At 46.7% G+C, this 26,786-nt stretch overlaps 1 protein-coding gene across 1 annotated transcript; it reads right to left on the bottom strand.

Moving 5' to 3' along the window:
- Window positions 1-1,330: 1,330 nt before the first annotated feature.
- LOC137537940 (vomeronasal type-2 receptor 26-like) lies at window positions 1,331-26,687 on the bottom strand. The gene is made up of 3 exons (XM_068259869.1): window positions 26,670-26,687; window positions 25,799-25,922; window positions 1,331-2,238 (listed from the first exon to the last, which is right to left on the bottom strand). Exons 1-3 carry the CDS (start codon window positions 26,685-26,687, stop codon window positions 1,331-1,333), a joined length of 1,050 nt encoding a protein of 349 aa, XP_068115970.1.
- Window positions 26,688-26,786: the final 99 nt, after the last annotated feature.

Here is a 26,786-nt window from a genome sequence, read left to right as displayed (position 1 = left end):
TTAAAGTCACAGTGCCGAGTATTATATATTCTCTACTTTTGGTCCAGTGTGGATTGGAAATCTCTGGTAGCTACAAGTGTGTTTGTTTCGGTGCTCATATTATTTGAATCTACAATAATCACTAAACATGCTATGCTTTCCTATTCTTCACCATACTCTAGTTCTACTAGCATGTTAGCATCCACCACCTTAGAGTGGAGTGCAACCTATTAAAGTACAAAAACAAAGACCTGAGCATGGCCTGCCAGAAAAAAAATGTGCTTATGTTTTAGTTTTCCGCTATTTTTGGAAGATGAAAAATTAGAATATCTTATTAATGGATTTCCAGTCTAGTAGGGTGTAGACTAGATAGCACCATACTACTGAATGCTTTGAACTCTTGCCTGTTGCATCAGGGGAAGACAGAGTGTTAATGAAGAGGGAAGGTGAGTGAAAACAGGTAGAAGCAATCACTTCTTTATATAAACAACATGAGGGTGAACCAGGGGTATTGCTAGCCCCAAAGATCAGTGGCACATGCCAGGGATCTATTCTATGGTGCCCCGGATGTCCTTCAGGCAGGGTCAGAGCTGTGGATCTTCTATGGGGGTATGCTGGATGCTTTGGTGCCTCTTAAGGGGAATGCTGGGTGGGCATGCAGGGAGCTGTGGTTCTTCTATGGGGGCATGCTGGGAGTTGTAGTGGCTCAATGGGAGGTCCATGGGCCATGGGAAGGAGACGACTAGAAGGTCAAGGAATGCTATGGGGGACTGCCGAACAACCTGGCAGCAAGCCAGCCCGCCCAGCATAAAGTCAAGCCAGACCAGCCAGCAAAGAAGCCAGGTAACTCTGCCTAGTTATTTTTAAGTGACACTGCCTGTTTATGTGATAGGCTGCATTTTTTTTTATATCCAACATCTTGCTGGGCAGGCCGACTTAGACCATTGTTAAGTTCATGTACATTTGTCTCCACCCATGACCACACCCACATTCTGATGCGTGGCCCCACCTATTTTTGGCTGGAGTGCCCAAAAGTGCCCCGGATCTTTTAGGATGCTAGCAACGCCCCTGGACTGAAGTGACAGCACACATTCCAACACTGTGTCTCTGATCTTCTAAAATAGTTTTACATTTGAAAAGGCTCAAATAATAGTAACAGCAAGCAGGAGCCTAAAGACAGATCTGGTGAATACGGGCACAGAGCTGGGATGTGGTAGGAGACATAGGTTACACGTAGATAGGAAGACATCACATCTGGTTATCTGGTTAATCAGTTATTGGAAAACTTGTTCCCTATAACAGTGCAATATATGTATATTTTTAGTATGTTTATATATTACTATTATAACAACTATTTGTGTCTGTCTTCAAGCAAATGCTTCTTTGTGTTTAATTCGGGGTGACAAAAAATAATATAACATTTTGGAAAGAATATGCAAGCTAGAAGTCCAAAGTTTGAAGTCAATATGGCAAAAATCTCCACGGCAACCATATATTTCCCTTTGGTGCTCAGATAAGCTGGGATCATGGCAATCCAGACGCTGCAGAACACCAGCATGCTGAAGGTGATATACTTGGCTTCATTGAAACTGTCCGGTAATGTCCTGGTGAAAAAAGCTATAGTGAAACTAGCAGTTGCCAGAATCCCCATATATCCGAGGACTAAATAGAATGCAATTGCTGAACCTTCGTTACACTGAACTATGATCTTTCCATGATATGAGCGTGTGTCTAGTTCCTGATATGGTGGAAACATGGTCAGCCATACAAAGCAAATTAGAACCTGCACGGATGAGCAAATGACTACTGTGTAATTAGATAACTTGAGTCCCATCAATTGTCTCCATGCACTGCCAGGTCTGGAGGCTTTGAAGGCCACAAACACCATGAAAGTTTTGGCCAACAATGAAGAAATAGCAAATGTGAAGAGGATACCAAAGGACACTTGACGCAGCAAGCAGGTTATGTCCACAGGATAACCCAGGAATAAAAATACACATAGAAAGCTCAACATGATGGAAACCAGAAGAAAATAACTGAGGTTTCTGTTATTGGCCCTTACTATAGGTGTCTTCTGATATACAATGAAAACTCCCAATATCACAGCTGTCAAAAGGCAAAGCATAATTGAAACAGTTATGGACACTAGAGAGATCACATCATCGGTGTAAGACAAAAAGTCCATTGTCTTGGTAATGCAAGATGTCTTGTTCTCATTAGGCCACTCGTGGTCCAGACATTTTATGCAGTTATCACTGTCTGTGGAAAAAAACAAATGTTTTGGTTTTCATGGACAACAGTCATGGACAACAGTTTCTAATGCACTTCTAAGCCTTACTAGGAAATGCTTACCAGTGTAATGAAAGTGTTATTACAAAATAGATTACACTTATCTAGGGGTGATTGGGATTGCCATGTTTCTAGTTGGAATTTTGACTTTACACAAAGTTCAGGAATCAGGAATTCTTTATTTCGCCAAGCATGACTGGGTCATGCCCGGAATTGGGTTTGGCACAGTACATATAGCTCAAGGGAGACAACGATAGGTAGCATAGAACAGCAGAACAGAGTTAACACTACACTTATACACAGTGGAAAAACAGTCACATTTATGTTATGTTGTATTGCACTTGACATTTGTGTTACAGCATCTAACACCGGTTACAGTACTCATGGAATGGCCCATCGCCAGTTTTTATGTGCTGATGGGAGAATGTGGAGGGAATTAAGGAGGCTGACAGCCGCGGGAAAGAAAGAGTTACTGTGTCTGGCCGTCCTTGTGGAGATGGCCCAAAGTCTCCGTCCTAGTGGGAGCTGACAGAAGTAGCGGTGGCCCGGGTGAGCAGGATCGTTAGCGATTTTCAGCGCACTTGATCTCAACCTTCTCTTGTGTAGGAGGTCAAGTGAGGGGAGAGGTCTTCCAATGACCCTCTCCGCTGCCCTGATGACCCTCTGAAGGGTGAGCCTGTCGCTGGCGGTTGCGCCGGTGTACCAGACCAGAATGGAAGAGCAGATGATCGATTCGATGGTGGCGGAGTAGAAGCTGGTCAAGATCTCTGGGGCCATGCCGAACTTCCTCAGCTGACGAAAGGAAGTAGAGTCTCTGCTGGGCTTTTCTTTGGGTGGCAGTGATGTTAGGCCTCCAGCTGAGGTCGCTGGAGATGGTAGTGCCTAGGAGACGGGCGCAGGGCACTCTAGCCACCTCCGTACCATCAATGGTAATTGGTGGTGGGGTGGGAGTGGATTTCCTTAAGTCAATGATTAGCTCGACAGTTTTTGTAGTGTTGAGCACTAGCTTTTTCTCCTTGCACCATTTGGAGATTCTTTCCACCTGCTGACAGTACTCCTGGATGTTGTCCTTGGTGACGAGACCGACAATGGTGGTGTCGTCGGCGAACTTGATGACCTTGACTGAGTCTGCCTTGGATCTGCAATTGTTTGTGTAGAGGGAGAATAGCAGTGGAGACAAGACGCAGCCTTGAGGGGCACCTGTGTACATGGTCATGGTTTGTGAGTGGATGTCACCTAGCCTGACAGTTTGGGTCCTGTTGGAGAGAAAGTCTGTGATCCAGAGGCATAGGCTTGGGTGCACACCAAGTGTGGCCAGTTGTTCTTGTAGGATGCGTGGACAGATAGTGTTAAATGCCGAGCTAAAGTCCAGGAGTAGTATTCTGGCATATGTGTCTGGTCTGTCAAGGTGGTCATAAATGAACTCCAGGCAAATGTTTATAGCATCATCAGTGGACCTGTTTGCCCTATATGCAAACTGATGGGGGTCTAGAAGGGGCAAAGTGGAGATCTTGAGGTTGGATTGGACCACTCGCTCTAGAGTTTTCATTATGATGGACGTAAGGGCTACCGGCCTGAAGTTGTTTAGGTCAGAGACTCCCTGTTTCTTAGGGACAGGAATGATGGTCGACCTCTTGAAGCATCTGGGGACTAGTCCTACACTTAGTGATTTGGCGAAGATGGCAGAGAGGATGGGAGCGAGTTGCCTGGAGCAGGTTTTCAAGCAGGTTGGAGACACACCGTCCGGTCCAGGTGCTTTCCTGGTGTTTAATCTTGACAAGAGTAGCAGGACATCAGCTTCGCTCACCACAAGAGGAGGAGCTTGACTTGTGATGTTTTCCTCGCGGCGAGGGGGGGGGGATCGGGCGGTTCCAGATAAACCCTTGGTTCTTCCTGCCTCTCAAACCTGCAGTAGAACTTGCCGAGTTCTTCTGCTAGCTCCGGACTGGGAGGTGCTTGTTGTGGGGGGGGGGGGGGCTTGTAGTTGGTGGCAGCCTTAAGACCCTTCCACACAGCTCGAATATCATTTGAGTGCAGGTTTTGTTCCATCCTTTCAGCATAGTCCCTTTTGGCAGCCCTCAGTTCTCGATTAAGGTCGTTCCTTTCCTTCCTGTAGTCCTCCTGGTTGCCAGTCTTGTGTGCAATTTCCTTTCGCCTCCGCAGTTGCCGTAGCTTGTTAGTGAACCATGGCTTGTTGTTCGGGTAGACCTTGAAGACTTTGGTTGGTACGCAAGAGTCCTCACAGAAGTTGATGTATGAGGCAACATTGTCTGCCCACTCGTCTATGTTTGGTGCTTCCAGGGACTCCCAGTTGGTGCAATCAAAACAGGCTTGGAGTTGGAGCTTGGCCTCTTCCGACCATACTTTGGTAGATTTAAGAGTCGGTTTGGCAGATTCTAGGCGTCTCTTGTAGATGGGGATCAGGTGGATGACACAGTGGTCAGAGGAGCCAAGAGCTGCCCCTGGGGATGCCTTGTAGGCATCCTTCAGTGCTGTGTAGCAGTGGTCGAGAATGTTCACACCCCTGGTGGGGCACTCCACGTGCTGGTGGTAGCGTGGCGTCTCCTGGCGAAGATTGGCCTTGTTGAAATCGCCCATGATAATGAATAGTGAGTCTGGGAGGGATGTCTCCCACTTTGAGATGGTCTGCAGTCGATGAGTATGAGTTCGAGGTCAGGGGAGCACTTCCTGATGAGTACTGACGTGGTGGTGCACCATGAGGAGCTGATATAGAAGCAGATACCTCCACCTCTTCTCTTCCCAGAGAGGACAGGGTCCCGGTCTGCACGGGTGAGGCTGAAGCCTGGGAGATGTAGAGAGTTCTCAGGGATGTCCTTGTGTAACCAGGTTTCCATGAAGCAGAGGACTGGCGTCGTCCTGCTAAGGTCCCTCCTGTCGCAGAGTAGGCACAGTTCGTCCAGCTTGTTGGGGAGAGAGCGCACATTCGCCAGGAGGACTGAGGGGATAGCTGATCGTAGGTCCTTCCTTTTAAGTCTCTCGCGCCTGCCCGGCAGCCTCTCCGCCTCTGGCCTGCACGAGGGCCGAGGACCGGATCCAGGACCAGTCTGATGTGATTCCAGACCAGCTTGGACAGAAGCCTGGCTACAGGAGGTGAGGGGCCACATGGTTCCCACTGTAGAAGCTGTGGTGTGAGTGGACCCCAGTCCCCGGTGGGAGGGCTAGAGGTGGTGGGGCGCCTGCGGGGGGTAGTGAGGCATGGCATTGTCTGGGCAACAATAGAACCGATTGGTGGACCAGGCAGAAGAGCAGAGTTCAGCAAGGGGCAAGCTGGCCAGACTCAGCACAGGATGTTGTGGGGCCCTGTGTAGTCAGCAGCTAGCGGTCACAGGGATGCACAGCAGGAAGGTGAGGCCGGGAGCAAGCGGCAGTAGGTCCAGCAGTGACCGCAGCAAAAAGTTCAGCCTAAAGGCACGCAGCGGCAGGTTGGGCCCAGGGGGATCAGCACAAGGGGCAGGAGCAGAGTTTAGCGTGGGGGGCAAGCTGGCCGGACCCAGCATCGGGTGTCAGCGGGGCCAGGTGTGGCCAGCGTCTGGCGGACTCGGGTGCGCACAGGATGGTGAGGCTAGGAGCAGTAGGTCCAGCAGAGTCAGCGGCAAAAATCTCAGTCTGAGGCACGGGTAGCAAGCAAGCAGGATGGGCACAGGGGTATCAGCACAAGGGGTGAGATAGCGGTCACCTCGTAGGCAACAAGAGTAGTGAGGTCCTTACCCCTTCTATGTAGCAGACTGTGGACGGTTCAGGCAGGCCTCCTGTGGGATCAGCTTCATCCAGTGGTTGTGCTGACAGTGGGACTTGCTGCGGTGGGCTCGCAGTGATGTGGGTACCTCCAGGAGATTCTGCTGTTTGTTTGTGGTGAGCCAGCCGGCTACAGCGGTTGCTGCCGGCTAGTGTTAGCACAGTGGAGGCCTGCAGAGGCAGAGTGTCTCCCTGAGGAGTTCGCGGCCCCCTTATCCCAGTGCCGGTGGCCGGTGGAGTTGGGCCTAGGAGGCAGCCAGCCGATGGAGACAGCCGCGGTGTGTGTGTGCACTCCCTCTTCTGCGGGCCACGTGGGGGGCCTAGCACGCCAGCGGGGCTTGCAGAAAGCTCCGGTGAGGTTGTCGGCACACCGTCGGAAGAGGGAGCCAGTGTCCGGCCGCTGCAGAAGGACGGAGTAGGAAGGCTGCTCACAGAGGGTAGTGGCGTGGAGCCTTCGGCTGCAGCGCTCGTCTGGAGTGGTCCGATGTCTCCTCGGTGCCCAGAGACCCTGAGATCTGTTTCGGGCAGCGGCTAGCGCAGGCTCCAGCTGAGGAGGTGATGTCTGCTGGAGGGCCAGGAGTGTGGTCCTTCTACGTGGTAGCGGCGGCAGGCAGCGGTACCCCCGCAGAGCAGCTTGCTGTGGATCGGAGGCGAGCGGGGGCTGCGGGCTTGCAGGTGTGCATCACAGGCATAAGGGACCTGGTGTGCATCACAGGCATAAGTGAAAAGAGTCATAAAAGTAATAAAAGCAAGGCAAAAATAGACAAAAATAGACAAAAAGTCGGGAGCTGTGTGGCTCAGCGCCATCTTAAATCTTAAAGTTTGGGATATTCCTACCAGTTTGCATTGATGTCTATGGTGCCCAAATTCCCAGTTAATTGCAAAACCCTCATACCTGGTATCATCCCCAAATTTGCTTCGTATGTCTGGCTCAATGTATGTGGATACATCAACAAGACTAAAAAGACTTTGTAGTTTTTGAGAAAATGTTAAAGTAGGGGAGGGAAAATACACAATTTTTTTTAATTCAAGCAGGGTTGGATTCCAGTAGTATTAAAAATTTTAACTTACCAATGCTTTAAACTAAAATAATTGTTTTTCCAGAATCAATTAGCTGCCACATTTTTTTAAATATTAGACACACTTTTTCTTCCAAAAAGTGGGGAGAAAAAGTCAGGGCACCTTATATTCCGAATAATATATTCGGACCAGGGCCAAGGTATCCCCATGCTGCAGGCTGCAGCCGTCTGCTCCATCATACCTGTCATTCAGCCACATCTATGTGCTCTTTACCCTTGCGTGCTGATGAGTTTCTAACATCTTTGTAAAGAGAACAGGTCTATTGTTTAGGCCACAACTAGATGGAGGGAGAGCAGACCATACTGAAGTAAAAATGGGTGATTTGCTAAGGCACATAACCAGCTTGTTGACTGTGCCTGCCATAACTTATGAGGTTTAGTGTAGCCGGGATGGCCCAAGGGTGCATTGTAGCTCTGGAGATAGACTTTTAGACAGTTTGAGGGAGAAGCAGCACAAGATGCCCCTGGACTATAGACGCACTGTCAGAATCCGCTCTGGTGGCCTTGATTCTCTGGACAGTTTGGTTTCCTATGCAGGTTGCATAGTTCAGTCCAGGGGAAAGAGGCCTTTTTGTAAGTTTGCAAGGCTGACTGATTTGCATCTACTTATCTTGCAATCTGCTTGTCTGCTTCCTTTGAAGGACTTCAGTATAAATATCACTTCCTCCCAGAATTCCTGGCTCATCATATTTCCTGTTTGGTGAGACTAACCTTAGAGCCTCAGCATCTTTGTTGCTAATATTCTAGTGTAGTTAATTCTTGGGGAGTGCATTTTGCACTCCTATTAGTGCAGTCAGGTTGGGTATAATTTGTACTGCCTATTCTTGCCTTGTCTTGTCCTTGCTATTGTACTGTCTCCAACGGTAGATGATAGTAAATTGTTCTGTCCTGTTTCTAGATCGCATTCGCCCTAGCGTTAGAGGCGGTGGATCTCTCTTGTCTGTATCTTGGAGTATAACTTTAGCTGCGGTTGCTACTGGTTACTCCTTCAGTCTGTTTTGTCTGGAATGAGCGCTTGCTGTTGTCTGGTGTTAGGCAACCAATTAGCAGGCGTTCCTGCTATCTGTTTGTCTTTGTTTTCTGTGTTCATTTGTTAGTCAGGGTTGGTACGTTTTGTCACTGTTGCGCTTAACGTACGGTGACCGAGTTTAGCTAGTTCATTTGTTATTTTCCTTGGCGTCCAGATTGTAGTTATTTGCTGTGTCTTCCTTTACTTAATTCATGGTCAGTCTTTGCTCAGTTTTGTGTTGCTGATAGCAATCGCCTCTCTTGCGATTAGCTTTCTCTTTCTGGTCTGTTCTGACGTGATATGTCTACCGTCGCTGGGTAGCGACTAGATTGGTGGACATTCATATACTCTGTCTCTGTTCTTGCTTTCTTCTGAGTTGCTACTTTGTTTATATTGCCCAGTGTTGCTTAATCTTGCAATTTTAATCTGGCATCTGTGGATGTACAGAGGATTTATTCCTCTGTACTCCACAGCTCCATCTGCTGGTTGGAATTCTCCTCTACAAATATATACTGGGTACTCTGCTTCTGTGACTGTGGAGATTTCCTTCTGCTTCAGTGCATGTGGTGTGCGCTTACTGGAAATCGGCCCCAGATCGTTACACACACCAGGTGTAGCATATTTAACATATATTTTTTCCCCTGGTTTTTTACCTCTAAACCAAGGTGTGTCTTATAATCCGGAGAGTCTAATATTCGCAAAAATAAGGTACATATTTTAAATTTCAAGTGACATTCATAGGCAGCATGGGATTCCCCTCCCAAACATGGTTAATCTTTGTCACTCTCTCTGGACATCATGTGGTCATCTCAGATTGTACAATTAAAATAAAACTGTAACAATCAGATTGTACTAATCAAATTGCATTACAGGGCAAGTCAGACTAGCTCAATGGAATTGCAAGGCTGAACCAATCAGATTGAACTAATTTAATTGCGTGATTGAACATGATTGAACCAATTAGAAAAGACCAATTACATTGCACCAATGGACCAATAATATTGGACCAATCAAATTGCACAATTGGATCAAACGGATTGGACCAACTGAATTGCACAATTGGGCCAATCAGATTAGACCAATCACATTGCACAATTGAACCAATCAGTTTGCATGATTGGAACAATCAAACTAGACCAATCAGATTGGACCAACTATGCAATTTGATTGGTTCAATCTGAGTGGTCCAACTATGACCCTACCGTTAACAAGGCTGCAGTTTCAATTTCCACATTTAAAATTGATGGCTGAAATTTGTTTGACTATGGTAGGCTCCACCCACTCTTTCTCCATTTTAACCCCAGTCACCCAGCGACCGTCTGTGCCAAGTTTGGGGATTCAGGCGTTAACACTGTATGAATGTCACATTTTTAAATGTCCTCATTGAAGTCAATGGATGAAATCTTACTGGCAGTTTGTGGCTCCACCCAGTTATTGAATTTTCAAAATGTGTTGTACGTGCAGCTGCAGTTTGACATTTTCCAGTGAAAGTCTATAGAATGAGATGTCCCATCTTTAATAGGCCAACTCAGCAGCATTAATTAATTAATTAATTAATTAATTAATTATCGCTTATAAAAAAGCCCAAGCAAAGCTACACCACTATGGGCCATAGAGGTGTGTAACGTTAAATACCTAAACTCCTAAAAATTTAGAAAATGGCTCCAACCACTTTTGGGCATCCCTCAAACATCACTTTTTTATTCAGGTGGATATCAAGAATATTTTGTCCAAGTGTGGTGGCTGTAGCTTCAAAACTGTACAATGATTTGCACAGTTTCCCTGTCAAAGTCAATGGGGGTGGAAGGATACACAGACAGGCAGACATTATACAGCTGCCTGCTTGGAAAGTAATATTATAGATAAATACTTAACTTTTTACTATTTATCCTGTGGTATTATCATCTTTGTTCTTGATTATTGAGCCTTCTGGCACCTGGAAATTCATTTTTTTATTATTATTGATTTATAAAGTCCCAGCATATTCTGTGGTGCTGTACAGAGTAAGAATCAAATATGGGGTATATAATAATAGAGACAATAGTGTACTGTACACCAATTTACAAGCTACAGAACTGGTACAAGATACAGAATTGGTAATTACAGTGACAATAATAACACGATGTATACAATGTGTAACAAATTCAAAGACACAAAGGGTATGAGAGGCTTGCCCTTGCAAGCTTACAATGTAAAGGAATGGGGGGCACGAGGTGGGGTAGTATACAGGTGGGGTAGTATACAATATACATACAATTTGCCAAAAGTTTAATGGCAAATTGTGACAGCTCTGGCCACAGGTCAAGTTCGCACACCCAGTAGTCCAGGGGTTCATCGCTCCTCAGAGTGTCTGTATTTGGAGTTAACGCCAGGTAGTTCGCTATCTGAGGGTTGAGGTGTTCTCTAAGGGTCAATCTCAAAGGGTTCTGGTGGTGTGTTGGACGAAAAAAAAAACTTTGAATGTCCGAAGTTACTAACACATCAGCAAAGCGTTTAAAGAGAACCCGAGGTGTGTTTAAAGAATGTTATCTGCATACAGAGGCTGGATCTGCCTATACAGCCCAGCCTCTGTTGCTATCCCAAACCCCACTAAGGTCCCCCTGCACTCTGCAATCCCTCATAAATCACAGCCGTGCTGTGAGGCTGTGTTTACATCTGTAGAGTCAGTCTCAGCTGCTCCCCCGCCTCCTGCATAGCTCCGGTCCCTGCCCCCGTCCCTTCCCTCCAATCAGCAGGGAGGGAAGGGATGCAGGCAGGGACTGGTGTTCTGCAGGAGGCGGGAAGAGCAGCAGACTGACACTATAGAGATAAACACAGCCAGCTCTGACAAGCTGTTTGTCAGCAGCGTGGCTGTGATTTATGAGGGATTGCAGAGTGCAGGGGGACCTTAGGGGGGTTTGAGATAGCAACAGAGGCTGGGCTGTATAGGCAGATTCAGCCTCTGTATGCAGATAATATTCTTCAAACCCACCTCGGGTTCTCTTTAAGGGTGATGTGACAGCACAACGCAATCAAGGTACCACTGGCAGTAATCCTCCTCCTCCCAAGTCCATGCAGGCAAGGACAGGACGCTCCAGCGATCTCAGGGTGATGTCGGACATGCGGACATTCTTTAGTCCACCCTCCACCAACGCCTGGACCGGCAGGTACCCGACTACCTGGCCTTGAGTGTGGATGTAGACACTAAGAACAGTGACGATGAACCCTTGAACTACTGGTTGCGCAGGCTTGACCTGTGGCCAGAGCTGTCCCAATTTGCCATCCAACTTCTCTCTTGCCCTGCCGCAAGCGTCCTGTCAGAAAGGACCTTCAGTGCAGCTGGAGGCATTGTCACTGAGAAGAGAAGTCGCCTAGGTCACGACAGTGTTCAGTACCTGACCTTTATCAAAATGAATGAGGCATGGATCCCGAAGGGCTACTGCACGACCGAAGACTAAGTCAGTCCCCACACACAGCATCTCTGCCTGCAGGCCGCTTGCCTTTTCCGCCACCACCAACAGGGTCCAGGACTAGGCAGATTCCTGAATTTTTAAGGCCGCTGCTAGCAGTGGCCGCTATACTAATTTTTCTGGTGCGTGTACATACCTGCCTAATTTTTCTGGGTGCACTGCGGGCGGCTGCAACAAAAAAACAAAAGGCATGTACATGTCATGTGCCCATCCCCCTTCGTGATCATTACCTTGCCGCGGTGAAGGGGCTTGCATATCACAATGAAGCAATGACTGCCGGCTATTTGAGTGTCTCGGGTGGGGGTGGCACACAAAAGATAATAAGGTCATTGTTTCATTGTGGTCAGACCAAATTTGATCAGCTGGACAGTCACTGTTGTTCTATCATTGAGCTACCACAGCCTGGCGACCATATGGCCTTGAAAAAAGCCACGGCCTACACTCTGGCCATGTTGCGCACCAGTCCAGCACGGCCGTCACTACGCAAACAGCTGTTTGTGGTGCATAACACAGTGAGTTTGGTGTGTCAGTGTGAAGCAGTACTCTAATTATACTCCCTGATTGATGTATACAGATGCAAGATGTTTGAAAGCACTTTAGGCCTGCAATTTAGCATTAAAGGTGATTTCTGCCCTTAAAACGCTGCTTTGCGTCAAATCCAGATTTTTTCCCCGGGACTTTTGGCATGTATCCCACTCCGCCATGCCCCCCTCCAGGTGTTAGACCCCTTGAAACATGTTTTCCATCACTTTTGTGGCCAGCATAATTATTTCTATTTTTCAAAGTTCGCCTCCCCATTGAAGTCTATTGCGGTTCACAAACTTTTACGCGAACCGAACCTTCCACGGAAGTTCACGAACGGGGTTCGCGAACCAAAAATCGGAGGTTCGCGACATCACTACTCTTCCCCTGTTATATTGACTTCCTGCTGTGACATCACCCTTAAAAGCATTGTACAGCATCTGTTGCAGGCTGCTTTGCAATAGCTGCATCCTTTCTTACTTGTGGTACATTGGTAACATCTCTGTCACTTTATGCTTATAGCGTTGCCACCCAGTACAGGTTCTTCACCTTTAGCATTTTGATGCAGGGGTCCTTCAGCAGGCACGACAGCACAAAAATACCCCATTTTGACTAGTAATGATCATAATCAGCTAAATACGATGACGCTAAATTTCACATACATTTTCGCAATTACGCCAATTTGCAATTACGATTTGTAAATTCACTTGAATTCATATAGTAATTCATAATTTCATGTAATTTCCGCATCATTTCATGTTGACTTTAGCAGTGAATAGCAAAGCCCCCATACAGAATAATTTTTCAAGAAGAGAAAATCAATTTTAAAAATACAAAGAAAAATGGTTTTTAAACACAGAAAAATGACAGTTTAAAAACCATTTTTCTTTGCATTTTTAAAATCAATTTTCTCAAACTATTTTTGGGACTTGTGCTGTAATATGTACGAACAGAGGCGCCAAGCAGAGTAAAACAATGTTCTAAAAATGAAAAAAAGAGGGAAGTCGAGGTGGACTTACCTCCCTCTGGTAGAGGACATATACTCAAATGCAGAGTAAAAAATATACAATTTATTCACATCTCCAAAAAATCGCAATGCGTTTTGCGGTCAACAGTCCTGCTTCATCAGGCAGTACAGGAGCATATAAAACTGGTTCAGGTCCATAAAGCGTGTGAGCGCCTTTGTGACACGCTTTATGGACCTGAACCAGTTTTGTATGCTCCTGTACTGCCTGATGAAGCAGGACTGTTGACCGCAAAACGTGTTGCGATTTTATGGAGCTGTGAATAAATTGTATATTTTTTACTCTGCATTTGAGTATATGTCCTCTACCAGAGGGAGGTAAGTCCACCTCGACTTCCCTCTTTTTATCATTTTTAGAACATTGTTTTACTCTGCTTGGCGCCTCTGTTCCTACATATTACAGCACGATTAAGTCCACCCCTGGTGGAGGGGTTCTTTCCCCATTTTCCTATCTACAGAGAGCGACTTTTATACCTGAGTGGGGTCAGGTACTAATACTCCCCACCTGCCTGTCAAGTGGTTACCTGATGGTAACCCACCTTTGTGAGTATAAGAACCTTTGATATTACATTATATATTGAGCTTACCAGACAATATTGCACTATTGGGCTCTTGGTGTCCTCTGTTTTGTTTTTACAAGTATTTTTGGGACTTGTACCCACTATTCTCCTTGACATATGTAGCAATTTGGAATTTTTGGAAAATGGAAGAAATAGCATGTATGGATGCTTTCGGTACTAATTATTTGAAATTACATGAAACTTGCGCGAAAAATTATGCAGATTTATGAAATATTACAATTACATACTAAATTAATTATGATTTTCCCCTGAAATGTTGCATTATGATTACAATGTGTAATTGTGAATTATTATGCATACTTACACATTGACATAATTTCTGCTCATCACTAATTTTGACAAGGTTGGATGCAGAGGTAGCAATCTCCTGTTCCTCATCATCAAGGACAACTTCATCCAAGGTCTCCATCCCCAGCCATGTACAATACCAGGGGTCCTTGAAAGGTGACCCTGTGAAGCCTGCTCCTTTTCTTGTTGGTCTTCCTCCTTCGCAAAGCCACCTTCCTCCTCTGACTCCTCTTCAGATACCTCTCTCTGTGTTGCTGCAGGTACAGCAGGAGATAAGTCTACTTCTAGTGATTCCGACCAAAAGTCTTCCTCTTCCTGCTCATGCTCATCTACAACCATATCAAGCACTCTTCACAGAGCACGCTCCATGAAGAAAGTATATGGTATTAGGTTGCTGGTAATGATGCTCGAATGTACCCAAATTCGATTAGAGTCCATTCGAATTCGGGTCCGGGTCAAATTTGGATTTAGGCGGTTTGAATGGACTCAAATTCAATTCAGGTGAATTTGAATCCGGGTCAGGGGAAAATTCGGCCGTGATCACAAATTCGTGATTCAAAACCCACCGATTTTAACTACTTGACACCCACAGCCCTAACCCCCCCCTAAAGACCATGCGTTTTATGCAGTGCTGGGCTGTTCAGGCTTTTCATCCTCCTGCACAGCCCAGCTTAGGAGCCCAGCGATCGGACTCACCTCCTTTTTTTTCCCTAAGGGGACATGCCCCGAAGGGGTCCGATCGATGCTGCTCGTTGTTGTTTTTTTTCTTTAGCCTCTACAGGCTCTCTCTCCCCTTCCTCCCTCCCTCCCCTTCCCTCCTCCCCTCCGGTGTACCAAATTGGAACAGGACGGCGATCCATCCTGTTCCGCCTATCATAGGCATCAGCCTATGAGAGGACAGCGATCCCCGGCCAATAAGAGGCCGGGGATCGCCGATCTTGTACAGTGCTGCTGGAGACCGCAGCGCTGTACGCTTGTAAACAAAGGGGATTTCTTTCCCCTTACGTTTACAAGCAGCCTGCTAGCTGCGATCGGCATGCGCGCGGCCGTTCCTTGGGAAACTGCAGCCCCAGGACTTGACGCCAATTGGCGTTAGGCGGTCCTGGGGCTGCCGCCGTGGTCACGCCCATCGGCGTGAGGCGGTCGTAAAGTAGTTAAGGGTTCATTGCAAAGCCCCCTTAAATGCCAGAATCACCAAATTTGCAGGTTATGTTAAGAAGAAAAGTGGGAGCAAGGGGAATTTTTTTTTCAAAAAGACATTATGTTTTTTGAGAAAATCGATTTTAAAAGTTCAAAGAAAAAGCCGATACATTTAAATGCCGGTCAATGACAATCGTGGGAAATATTTCCCAGCAGTTAATAGCAAAGGCCCCTTACATCCTAGCAACACAAAATTTGCAGGATATGTAAAAAAGATAGTGGGGAACAATATTTAAAAAAAAAAATGTATATATTTTTGGGGAATGTTGGCATGGGAACATTTTTTTTAAAGGTACAGGTAAGTATTTCTGGTTAATTAAGAACATTAAAGGACGTTTTTTTTCGTGTTTATGTTTTTATTTAATTTAACCCTTTGTGGAAATGGGTAAGGGGTCCTTAATACCCCTATACTCATTTCTCCTGGGAGGGGGGTGGGCATCTGGGGTCCCCTTCTTAAAGGGGACTCACAGATGCCACCATGAAACCCCCCCAGGGAGTTGTCACCCCCACCTCCTCCTGGGGCACCAGAGGTGGGGAAGAGCCCCTTGTCCATGGATTGGACAAGGGCTCGGGGGAGAGGGGAAGGCTTGGCCGCCCCTCACCCCAGGAGCCCCCCATACCATGGACCATGCGGGCTGGTATAGCTCAGGGTGTGAAGCCCCAGTCGGCCGGGGCTCTGCATTCTGGCTATCCCAGCCTGCATGGGGGACAAGGGGTTACAGAGGCTCGGGAAGGGGGACCCCACACCATTTTTTTTTCAGATTTCCCACACTCAGAACATTCCCCAAAAATATATATATATATTTTTTTAATATTGTTTCCCACTATCTTTTTAACATATCCTGCAAATTTGGTGTTGCTAGGATGTAAGGGGCCTTTGCTATTAACTGCTGGGAAATGTTTCCCACGATCTGTCATTGACCAGCATTTAAATGTATCAGTTTTTTCTTTGAACTTTTAAAATCGATTTTCTCAAAAAGTATAAGGTCTTATTGAAATTTTTTTTCCTCTTGCTCCCACTTTTCTTCTCAACATAACCTGCAAATTTGGTGATTCTGGCATTTAAGGGGGCTTTGCAATTAAGCCTTAAAGTCGGCGGGTTTTGGGCGACGGTAGCTGAATCTGAATTTGTGATCATGGGTTAACACCCGTGATCACAGCCAAATTTGAGTGTAAAATTTGGATCCAATCGAATTCAAATTCGTGATCGGTATTGATCTTTGAATTCGAATTTGAGTTCTGGATTCATGAAAATCTACCCATGGGTAAATTTGAATTCGAGATCATTGGCGAGCAACCCTGGTCGCTGACGGTGCCTTTGGTGCGTCTGACGAGGTTTTTTAACTCCTCAAAAGGACTCATGAGCCTTCAGCCATCGCGCATGAGCACCCAGTAATGTGACAAAAAAATCCCCAGCTCTGCAGAGCCTGTCCTAGCATGGAGGGCATAGAAATACTCATTGATAGCTCGTTGTTGGAACAGAAGTTCAAAAATCGTTCCTGGTAGTCTGGCTGTTGCAAGTAAATGCCTCACTGGCATGTTGTTTCCTTGACTGCCTGAGGATGCTCTGAAATCCTGGGTACTTAGAGACAAAGCATTGGACAATCAGATTGAGAACATGTGCCATGCAGGGCACATGTGTTACCTTGCCCAGTCCCACTGCTGACAACAGATTGTTTCCATTGTCACACACCACTTTTTCGATTTTCAGTTGGCATGGGGTCAGCCACTGATCAGCCTGTGACTGTAGAGCTGACAGGCGTACAGGTCTGATATGACTCTTGGATTCCAGGCACACTATCAACAACACAGTGTGGCAAAGTCATACTTGTGACGTACAATAGACTAGGGGAGCTGGGGTCTCCCAGCTATAGTAGAGGAGGGCGCAGCAGAGGAGGACTCAGAAGAAGAAAAGAGTGAAGAGGATGGAGGAGGAGAAAGAGAAATGGAGGTGGCAGGCCTGCAAGCAGTTTGTGGCGGTGACACAAACTCCACTGTAGAGCTACGCAGTATAATGGGATGCAAAAGTTTGGGGAACCTTATTAATCATCTTGATTTTCCTGTATAAATCGTTGGTTGCTAAGATAAAAAACGGCAGTTAAATATATCATATAAGAGACACACACAGTGATATTTGAGAAGTGAAATTAAGTTTTTTGGATTTACAGAAAGCGTGCAATAATTGTTTAAATAAAATTAGGCAGGTGCAGAAATGTTGGCACTCTTGTCGATTTATTGATTCTAAAACCTTTAGAACTAATTATTGAAGCTCAAATTGGCTTGGTAAGCTCAGTGACCCCTGACCTACATACACAGGTGAATCCAATTATGAGAAAGAGTACTTAAGGGGGTCAATTATAAGTTTCTCTCCTCTTTTAATTTTCTCTGAAGAGTAGCAACATGGGGGTCTCAAAAAAACTCTCCAATGAGCTGAAGACAAAGATTGTTCACCCTCATGGTTTAGGGGAAGGATACAGAAAGCTGTATCAGAGATTTCAGCTTTCTGTTTCCACAGTTAGGAACATATTGAGGAAATGGAAGACCACAGGCTCAGTTCAAGTTAAGGCTTGAAGTGGCAGACCAAGAAAAATCTCAGATAAACAGAAGCAGTGAATGGTGAGAGCAGTCAGAGTCAACCCACAGACATGCACTAAAGACCTACAACATCATTTTTCTGCAGATGGAGTCACTGTGCATCGTTCAACCATTCGGCGCACTTTACACAAAGAGATGCTGTATGCGAGAGTGATGCAGAGGAAGCCTTTTCTTTGCCCACAGCACAAACACAGCCACTTGAGGTATGCTAAAGCACATTTGGACAAGCCAGCTTCAATTTGGAAAAAGGTGCTGTGGACTGATGAAACTAAAAGTAAGTTATTTGGGCATAACAAGGGGCATTATGCATGGAGGAAAAACAACACAGCATTCCAAGAAAAATACCTGCTACCTTCAGTAAAGTATGGTGGTGGTTCCATCATGCTGTGGGGCTGTGTGGCCAGTGCAGGGACTGGGAATCTTGTCAAAGTTGAGGGAGGCATGGATTCCACTCAGTATTAGCAGATTCTGGAGACCAATGTCCAGGAATCAGTGACAAAGCTGAAGCTGTGCCTGGGCTGGATCTTTCCACAAAACAACAACCCTAAACACTGCTCAAAACCCACTAAGTTCTGGAATGGCCATCTCAGTCCCCAGACCTGAATATAATTAAAAATCTGTAGTGTAAGTTAAAGAGAAACTGTCCATGCTCAGAAGCCATCAAACCTGAATGAACTAGAGATGTTTTGTAAAAAAAAAAAAGAATGGTCCAAAATACCTTCAAGCAGAATCTAGACTCTCATTGGAACCTACAGGAAGTGTTTAGAGACTTACCCACCATCAAAACAGTTTAAAAGGGACCACGGCAAAGGAAATTTACAGTCTGAAGATTTAGGGTAGACGGGGAGACTTTGATGAGGTCCTCTACTGCAAAGAGGCTATGTGGATTTTTAAACTCGGAAGTGTTTTTCCGGGTGGACTCAATGCAGAACTGGACCTATCCCCCTTCCTTAAAATTAACAAATATGGATGATTGTCTTTCTCTTTGTTGTGGCCCCAATGAAAAATAGGGGAATCAAATTATATTGCTGGGACTGCTGTGGGGGTTTGGACGTGGGGAATGGATGGATCCGCAGTGACTGTGCTGTGCTAGAAAATAAATCTGGAAATGTGCCTTTAACTAAATACAAGTGAAACACTGCAATAAAAAAATCAAACGTTATTTGACCAATGATTGCTATATGGACTATTGATGAATGGGCGTGATCTGAAGCTACAATTTGATGGGACAATATACAAGTGTGATGGGCAACATAATTGATACTGTTTGATGAATAGTGCAGCTATGAGCAAAAGTGCAGCGTTATGCGGATTCCGTGTTCCCTATGCCTTACTACTCCATACAGGTCCTGCTGTGGGAATGAACTACCTGGTCGCTCTGTTAATGACGTTTGCTGAATGTCCGTAATATGTAACGGAGAAGCCTCTTGTATGGCCTATTTACGTAATGTTTATTGGCCGGCTGAAATGTGCATTTGGCCCACCCCCTGAAGGAGTCGCCTAGTTGGCTTTGAATGGCAGGGCGAATCAGAGGAAGGTGGAAGAGGAAGATACAAAGGGTGGGATGTTAGCAGTTTGAGACACACCCTGATGAAACGCCCAATGAGGGCGTGAAACGCGTCGGTGGGCAGAGCTAACGCTGATGCATGTGACACAGCTCCTCTCCACACACGCTGCCTACGGAATCCCGGGCTGGCGTTCACGACTTGCCGGTGTGCATTACTGTGAGGGGATTGACGGTTGGCCCCAGCACACGTCTGAGCAGGATTAAAGCGACCACAGCAGCTTAAACCCAGGGATTTACTAAGCGAACAGTGATGCAGCAAGATGGGTGAGACCAACCAATACTGCCTATTTGTATGCAGCAGCAGATGAACTTTTGCAGACAGTTGATGGAACTATACTCAGGCTGGCTCTAGTACCTCCACGCTTTTGCATTACCCTACAGGGGGCCCCCCAACGTTGCATCACTTATGGCACAAGTGTGTGAGGAGTGAGAATGCGCGGATGCATGTGATGCTGTTGATGTTATTTCCTGGCCAGGATAAGTTTACAGTGTGCACATAACTGCATTTATATGTTACTTCACAGGCATATAGCTGTGAATGCTCCGCAAATACTTTTGATAACTGTTATTCAAGGGGGGTGGCATGTGGATATTTATTCAAAAAAGATGTATTTTGGTATACTTTAGAAGGCTTATGTGACCCCAATTTGTTCTGATTTAAGGGATGTGTATGTAGTAAGGGGTTAAGCCCTCCCCCATATAATTTGAAGTCTGGGGTGTAGGAACCAAACAATATCCAGAAGCCTGCTATGTTCTTGCTTAATTATAACCCATCCGTATAGGTAGCCAGAAATGACCACCCATATAGGTAGCCACTAGCCAGAAGTAGCCCCATCATTAAAGGTAGCCAGAGGGCCCCCAGTACTGGGAGTCAGAAGCACCCCCCCAAACTTACATATAAGTAGGCAGACTTACCCCCAACCAGTGTAGGTAGGAGGCAGAAGCTAGTGTCTGGAAAATGACATAATTGATCCTGCCCATTAACAGCCACATTTCTGATAACCAATTTGATCAGATCAATGGAATTGATTCGTTTTGGATCGATTCTATTGATCTGATTGAATTGGTTAGCGAGAATTGAGCCGTTAATGAGCATGACAGATCATCATACTGAAAGGATCTACTGTATATTCTAGATTGTATCTTTAATGGGCACCTTTAGACAATAAATTGGTGTTGGGGGCAGGTCTGTATGTCTGACAATGGCATACTGATAGAAATCAGCTTTTTAAGGGATCATTAAACATTAACAGATGCAGCCTCAGTGGAACTATAAGGCACAGCAGGTCCTACAGTAAGATCTTGCTGAGAAGCTGCAAATTCATTAATTATAAAAATGAACTCTTTTTTTTTAAACTGCAAGTGCTCTGGTCGTGCTGCCTTGTGATCCCAGAGCCTTCCAAAGTGTGTGTCAAGACAGAGTTGAAAAAAAAAAAGAAGGAAAGGAAAGAAAGATAAATCTCAGCAGAAGCTCTCAGTGAGCTCAGTGACCTCGGTAAACTGACCTTAGGTCACGGCTGGCAGCTCTGCAGACTTCTGTTAAGCTCTTTCTCCATTTCAGCACTTGTGCCTGTGAGGTCTGTTCCTCCTCTGGGCAGCCAGAACTTCCCTTCACTTCAGCTAGTAAAGACTCGCTGCTTCCTCTCCTCTCCGTTACACAGCCGGGCGGAAGTGAGTTATGTTGCTGCCTGTTTGAAGTGCCGTGTCTCGCAGAGCCAGAGACAGGCATGTTGCCAAACAGCAGCAACTTGAGAGCCAGCCTCAGAGTCGGACCCCCCATATTGCTCCTGCACCCATGCATCCCAGACCCCCCTCACCCACTCTGTGGCAAGGGCCCCATAGCAGACGCTCTGGTTGCTATGGTGATTGCTACGCCACTGCTTCTCAAATATCACTGTGTGATATATGATCTATTTAAAGGTGGCCATACATGGTACAATTTTTCAATTAGATAATTTAGTTCAATTATTCTGTTAGATCGAATATAAAGATTTTTCCAGCATGTCTGATCATTTTTCCCGAAAAAACGGGATAATCGTTCGAATTTCTTGATCGAAAAAAAAAAATATTTTCAACTTTCATTCAATTCGATCATTTAGATCGAATAAACAGGAAAATCGAACATTTTTATTGTATCGTGTATGGGCACCATTACTGACATTTTTTATCGTAACAACCAACGATTTATACAGGAAAATCATGATGATTAGCAGGCAGGGGAGGACTGGGACCTTTTGGCCTGGGGGGACAACACAAACTAGAGGCCCGTTTCACGCCATCCCCAGCCCAAAGCCATATCTTTCTTGTGTGCAAATCTTCAAATTGTGATGACTAACAGCCCCAGACATGCACGCACGCACGCACGCACGCACACACACACACACACACACTCTCTGATGCCTAACCCCATTTCTCCGCACAATCTAACCTTAAAGGAGTTATCAGGCTTTTTTTTTTTTATGAAAATAAGTGCTACTTACCCAGGGCTCGCCCAGCCCCAAGCTTCCAGCATGTCCCTCGCCGCAGCCTCCCAGCCCCCGGCGATGACGTCAGGCCGACTGCGCCTGTGCGAGCGGCGCTGTCAATCACCGCCACATGGACCAGAGCGTACTGTGCAGACGCAGAACTACTGCGCCTGCGCAGTACACTCCGGTCCATGTGGCGGTGATTGACAGTGCTGCTCGCACAGGCGCAGTACAGGCCAACATCCAGGTCGGACTGGTGCCATCGCCGGGGACTGGGAGGCAACGGCAGCAAGTGGCTGACTGCAGAGCTGCGGCGAGGGACATGCTGGGAGCGTGGGGCTGGAGGAAGCCCCGGGTAAGTAGCACTTATTTCATTAAAAATGCCTGATAACTCCTTTAAACACCCCCCCTCCACCCCCCCCCCCACACACACACACACACAAACCTACCTACCTGGTGATGCCTAACCCCACTCCTGCCCAGACACAATACAAACTACTTGTCTGACACCTACCCCCCCCCCCCTCCAACTACCTGTTTGACAGTGCCTAACTGCCTGCCTCCCCCCTCCCCTGCCGCCAATCACACCACAAGAAGAAAAAACGTTCCCCCTCAGGCCAGGGTCAGAATGGGGATGATTATCACACAAAAAAAACCTCAGAGGGCACTGGCCTGGGCAGAGAATTGAATTTGACAGCAGTAGCAGGCAGGCAGCAAAGTGTGAGTAACTCAGTGACAAGAAGGTAGAAGAAGTACAGAAACAACATTTATAAAAACCACCTTCTCCTCTGGCGACCTGGACCCGACCTCCTCTATCCTCCTGTCTCCTCAGTCCTACACCTCCTCCTCCTCCACAGCAGCAAGCAGCTATAGGTGGCATCTCCGACTCCCAGCCCCCCCGAGTGTCCGACTCCTCCAGCCAGGACAGCCAGCCACTCGTAGCCGCAGCTCCAGGCCCCCAGCCCCCCCAGCACAGAAAGCTGAAGAGTGAGACAGCTCACTCCGACGACACCTCAGGCACAGTAGCACAGGGGAGGACTGTGTCCGACTCCTCCAGCCAGGCCAGCCAGCCACTCGTAGCCACAGCTCCAGGCCCCCAGCACAGAAATCTGAAGAGTGAGACAGCTCACTCCGATGACACCGCAGGCACAGCAGCACGTTGCGGGCGGCAATGGCTCCAGGCGGGGGGCGGAGTCAAGCAGGGTCAACCCACCGGGCCGGAGAGGACCTAAGCTATTTGTGCCCTTGTGCCTCTCACATCCACCGCAGGCGCAGCCACGCACAAGGGCACACCACGGCCGGCCGCCTCAGCCCCTTCTCTGATTGGATACTTCAACTTGCCGGGAAATATCGCACGAGGTTGCGATCCCCACTGCGAACCTGTCACCTGTGGTATGTCTGCGGCCGCTGCGTATAGCAGCGGCCGGCCCTAATTGCTTAAGATTCGGGCGGCCCGGGGGGCAATTGCCCCCCGTCCCCCTGGGCCAGTCCTCCCCTGTTAGCAGGGTTGCCCAAACTTTTGCATCCCACTGCACAAGCTTGCCAGCCACCACCAGGTTTACCTAGCGGACAGTGTAGGATATATACCTGCCCTGAATGTGCTTTGAAGACCATGTATCAGTGGTCAGATGGAAATTTGCTCCAATACTGTGTGTTAGAGATCCGGTGACTTGGCTTTGCACATGACAGTACAGGTTTGATATTCCCTTTTTTGAGAAAAAAAATTGCCTTCCACTGCTGTGTCCCAGTTGCTACAAATTTTCTAAATGCCTCAGAGTCCACCAATTGGTATGGTAAGAGCTGGTGGGCTAAGAGTTCAGACAAGCCATCTGTCAGACCCCGTGCAAGGGGGTGACTCGGAGACATTTGTTTCTTTGTTATTCTCAAACATGTCCCTTACAGAGACTTGACTGTGGGCAGATGAGCAGGAACTGGTTTAAGGTGAAAGGCGGAAAAGAGACAAGGAGAGCAGAGGTAGAAGTCGATGAAGAAGCTGGACCACCGGGAGGGTAGCTTTGACTTGTGCTGCTTATGTTCAGGTGTTGATCCCATTGTGCTTTGTGATGGGAGGTCAGGTGCTTTTGCAAAGCAGTTGTACCTAGGGGTGTGTTGGCCTTCCCATGACTCTATTTCTTATGGCACAGATTGCAAATGGCATCGCTTTCGCTGTTGTCAGAGGCACACAAAAAAAGCCACACTGCTGAGCCTTGTGAAGATGGTATTCTAGCGCTAGCAGTAGAAGTTCGCGGGTGTGTTGGCTGGTTGACCCCAGGTGCCGATATATGCTGTTTGCCTCCAAATCTTAGCTCACCCTGCTTTGTATTGGTCATCTCCTCCCTCTGTGACTCTCTGTCCCCCATCTGAACTGTCCTCTTCTTTCTTTATTCTTCTGGGCACCCATGTCACATCCATTGACACATCATCACCAGATGCTTCACTTTCATCTGACAACTCACAAAAGGCAGCAACAACAGGGACATCATCACACCTTATATCGATCTGTGTAATGTCGCCTGACTGATATCAGGTGTAACATCATTTTCTCCTTCATCATCTCCAGGCAATAATGCTGTGCATCACTAATTTCCCAAAACTGATGTGTAAATAACTTCTGTGACACATCAAGTGAAGGGGTTGTGGTGGTGGTGGAGGAGGAAAAGGTATGTGGGGTGTCCATATGAGAGCAGGATGAGGATGATGCAGCAAGGTTCCTAGCAGAAGTAGTAGTAGATGGGGTGTGCTGTGTTAGCCAGTCAACTATGTCTTCAGCATTTTGTGAGTTCAAGGTATGCGCCTTCTAACTATGGAAAGACGTAAGGACCAGCACCATCAATTGGTAATAATGCTCTTTTATTTAAGACAAATAGACAAGAGGAGCAACGTTTCGGAGGGGGACCCCCTCCTTTATCAAGCCAATGTCAGTGTCTAATGGCAAGAATGTACATTCAGCTTTATATACTCAATGTAAAATGGAGCACGACCAATCACATTCATATTACGCCTATGGCGACCAATCCCCTTCTCTCTATGCAGGCCGACCTGATGCGGAACTATAATACTAATATGTAAATGTGAACAGCACCTACCAAGTTACTGTTCACATTTACATATTAGTATTATAGTTCCCCATCAGGTCCGCCTGCATAGAGAGAAGGGGATTGGTCGCCATAGGCGTAATATGAATGGGATTGGTCCTGCTCCATTTTACATTGTGTATATAAAGCTGAATGTACATTCTTGCCATTAGACACTGACATTGGCTTGATAAAGGAGGGGGTCCCCCTCCGAAACATTGCTTCTCATGTCTATGTGTCTTAAATAAAAGAGCATATTTACCAATTGATGGTGCTGGTCCTTACGTCTTTCCACTGAAGTTGGAACCAGGAGTGCTGCCTGATTCCTAGACCTGGGCACATCAACAGTTGATTTGCAGGAGTGCTGTCTGCCATAACTTCTAACTATGTAACTTTGAAACTACTGCAGCAGCACACCTGTCTCCAACAGCAAACATGTGCACTGGACATACAGAACAAAAATGTAACAAAAAAACAGCCTTTACAAGGGCTATTGGGTTATCTAGTTGATAAAGTACTGCAGCAGCACTGCACACCTGTCTCCAACAGCTAAAGTGCACTGGACAGCAGACAAACAGAAAAGCAATCTACACTAACAAGAAAAAAAGCTCAGCTCTCACTACTCTGCCTAACACAGCAGCCAAATGCAGAATCTAAAATGGCTGTTGTGTATGCATTTTCTATAGGGGGAGGGGGGTCCAGTAGGGAGGCATACCTGATTGGTTGCTATGTGTCTGCTGAATCTGGGGTGAGGGGTCAGTTTTTGCCTCCATGTATATGTATGGGGGAGAGTCAAACTCGCCATCTGTTTGCCAGGAGGGCGAACGGCTGATGATCGCCGGGAACTGTCTGCCAGTTCGGGCCATCGCTATTGGATTTAATGTTAACCTGAAAACAAACAGCAACACTGGTGAACCATACCAGAGTTATTGGCCACTTCTCCCTCAGAACATGTGACACAGTCATAGCAACAGGAAGACAATGAAGACATCTGCTTTTTTCTTGTCCCCGGGAGACAAATGGGTGAGCACTGAGATCTTGGAATCTTAAAAACACAAGAGAAAAAATAATTCTAATTTATTTATTTTTTTGTAAAAAATATACTGTTACTGGCTGGACTTTATTTTACTGATAAAGATTTTTATATGTTAATATACATTCATTAAACAGTTATTAGGCACCCCTGTGCACTTACATACAGTTATCTAATTAGCCGGTCTTGTGGGAGCAGGGCGGTGGATAATATCATGAAAAACCCTTCCGATTCCGGCACCTCATGTGAGCGGACACGGGAATAAGAGCTACGGTCCTCACATAGCCTCCACACCTCCTCAAGCCTCCTAGGTAACCCACCCGCACTTCGGAAACCCCCGAAAGGGTAAGGCCACGCAGCATCCAGTGCCCGGACGAAATCGCGCACTTCCGCGCTGCCCACACGCCTTCTCCAACAGCCTAAACTAGGCGAGTCCCTGGCTCCTACACGTGGATAGGCCTACAAGCCGTGCCCTCCACATGCAAGCCACTTTTTATAGTGGAGCACATAACAGGCCTGCCTGAACCTTCCCTGCGGCATACAGACACTGTAGAAAGCCGCCTAAGAGGGCAATAAACCATCCATAACCATAAGGTGCCGACACGATCCTTTGGGCGCCCTTTCTGACGGTGGAGACTGAACAATAACCTTTCTGTTGCACACAGACAGATCTACAGGCAGCCATTAAAATCTCCGGAGCAGCGAGAGACCCGCAGTAGGGGTGACTGGCTGATGCAGCAAGACACTGAATCCTCATACCAGCAGAGCGGCATCCATTCGGATAGCAGGTATGGACAAATTTCTAGCTAAAACACAACACTCTAAAAGATCCCCTCTGCGCTCTAAAATTCGCTCTAAATTTAAATCCAAATGTGT

Source organism: Hyperolius riggenbachi, chromosome 11 (genome assembly GCF_040937935.1).
Source record: "Hyperolius riggenbachi isolate aHypRig1 chromosome 11, aHypRig1.pri, whole genome shotgun sequence".
In the NCBI taxonomy this organism is placed as follows: Eukaryota; Metazoa; Chordata; class Amphibia; order Anura; family Hyperoliidae; genus Hyperolius; species Hyperolius riggenbachi.
Note: the sequence above shows the minus strand (reverse complement) of the source record. Positions and strands in the feature narration are given on the sequence as shown.

Excerpts from the sequence above, each read along its gene's own strand:
- LOC137537940 (XM_068259869.1), bottom strand. Across the intron at positions 2,239-25,798 it reads AGAAGTGGCCAATAACTCTG|ACAGTGATAACTGCATAAAA; the intron begins GTATGGTTCACC and ends TTTTTTCCACAG.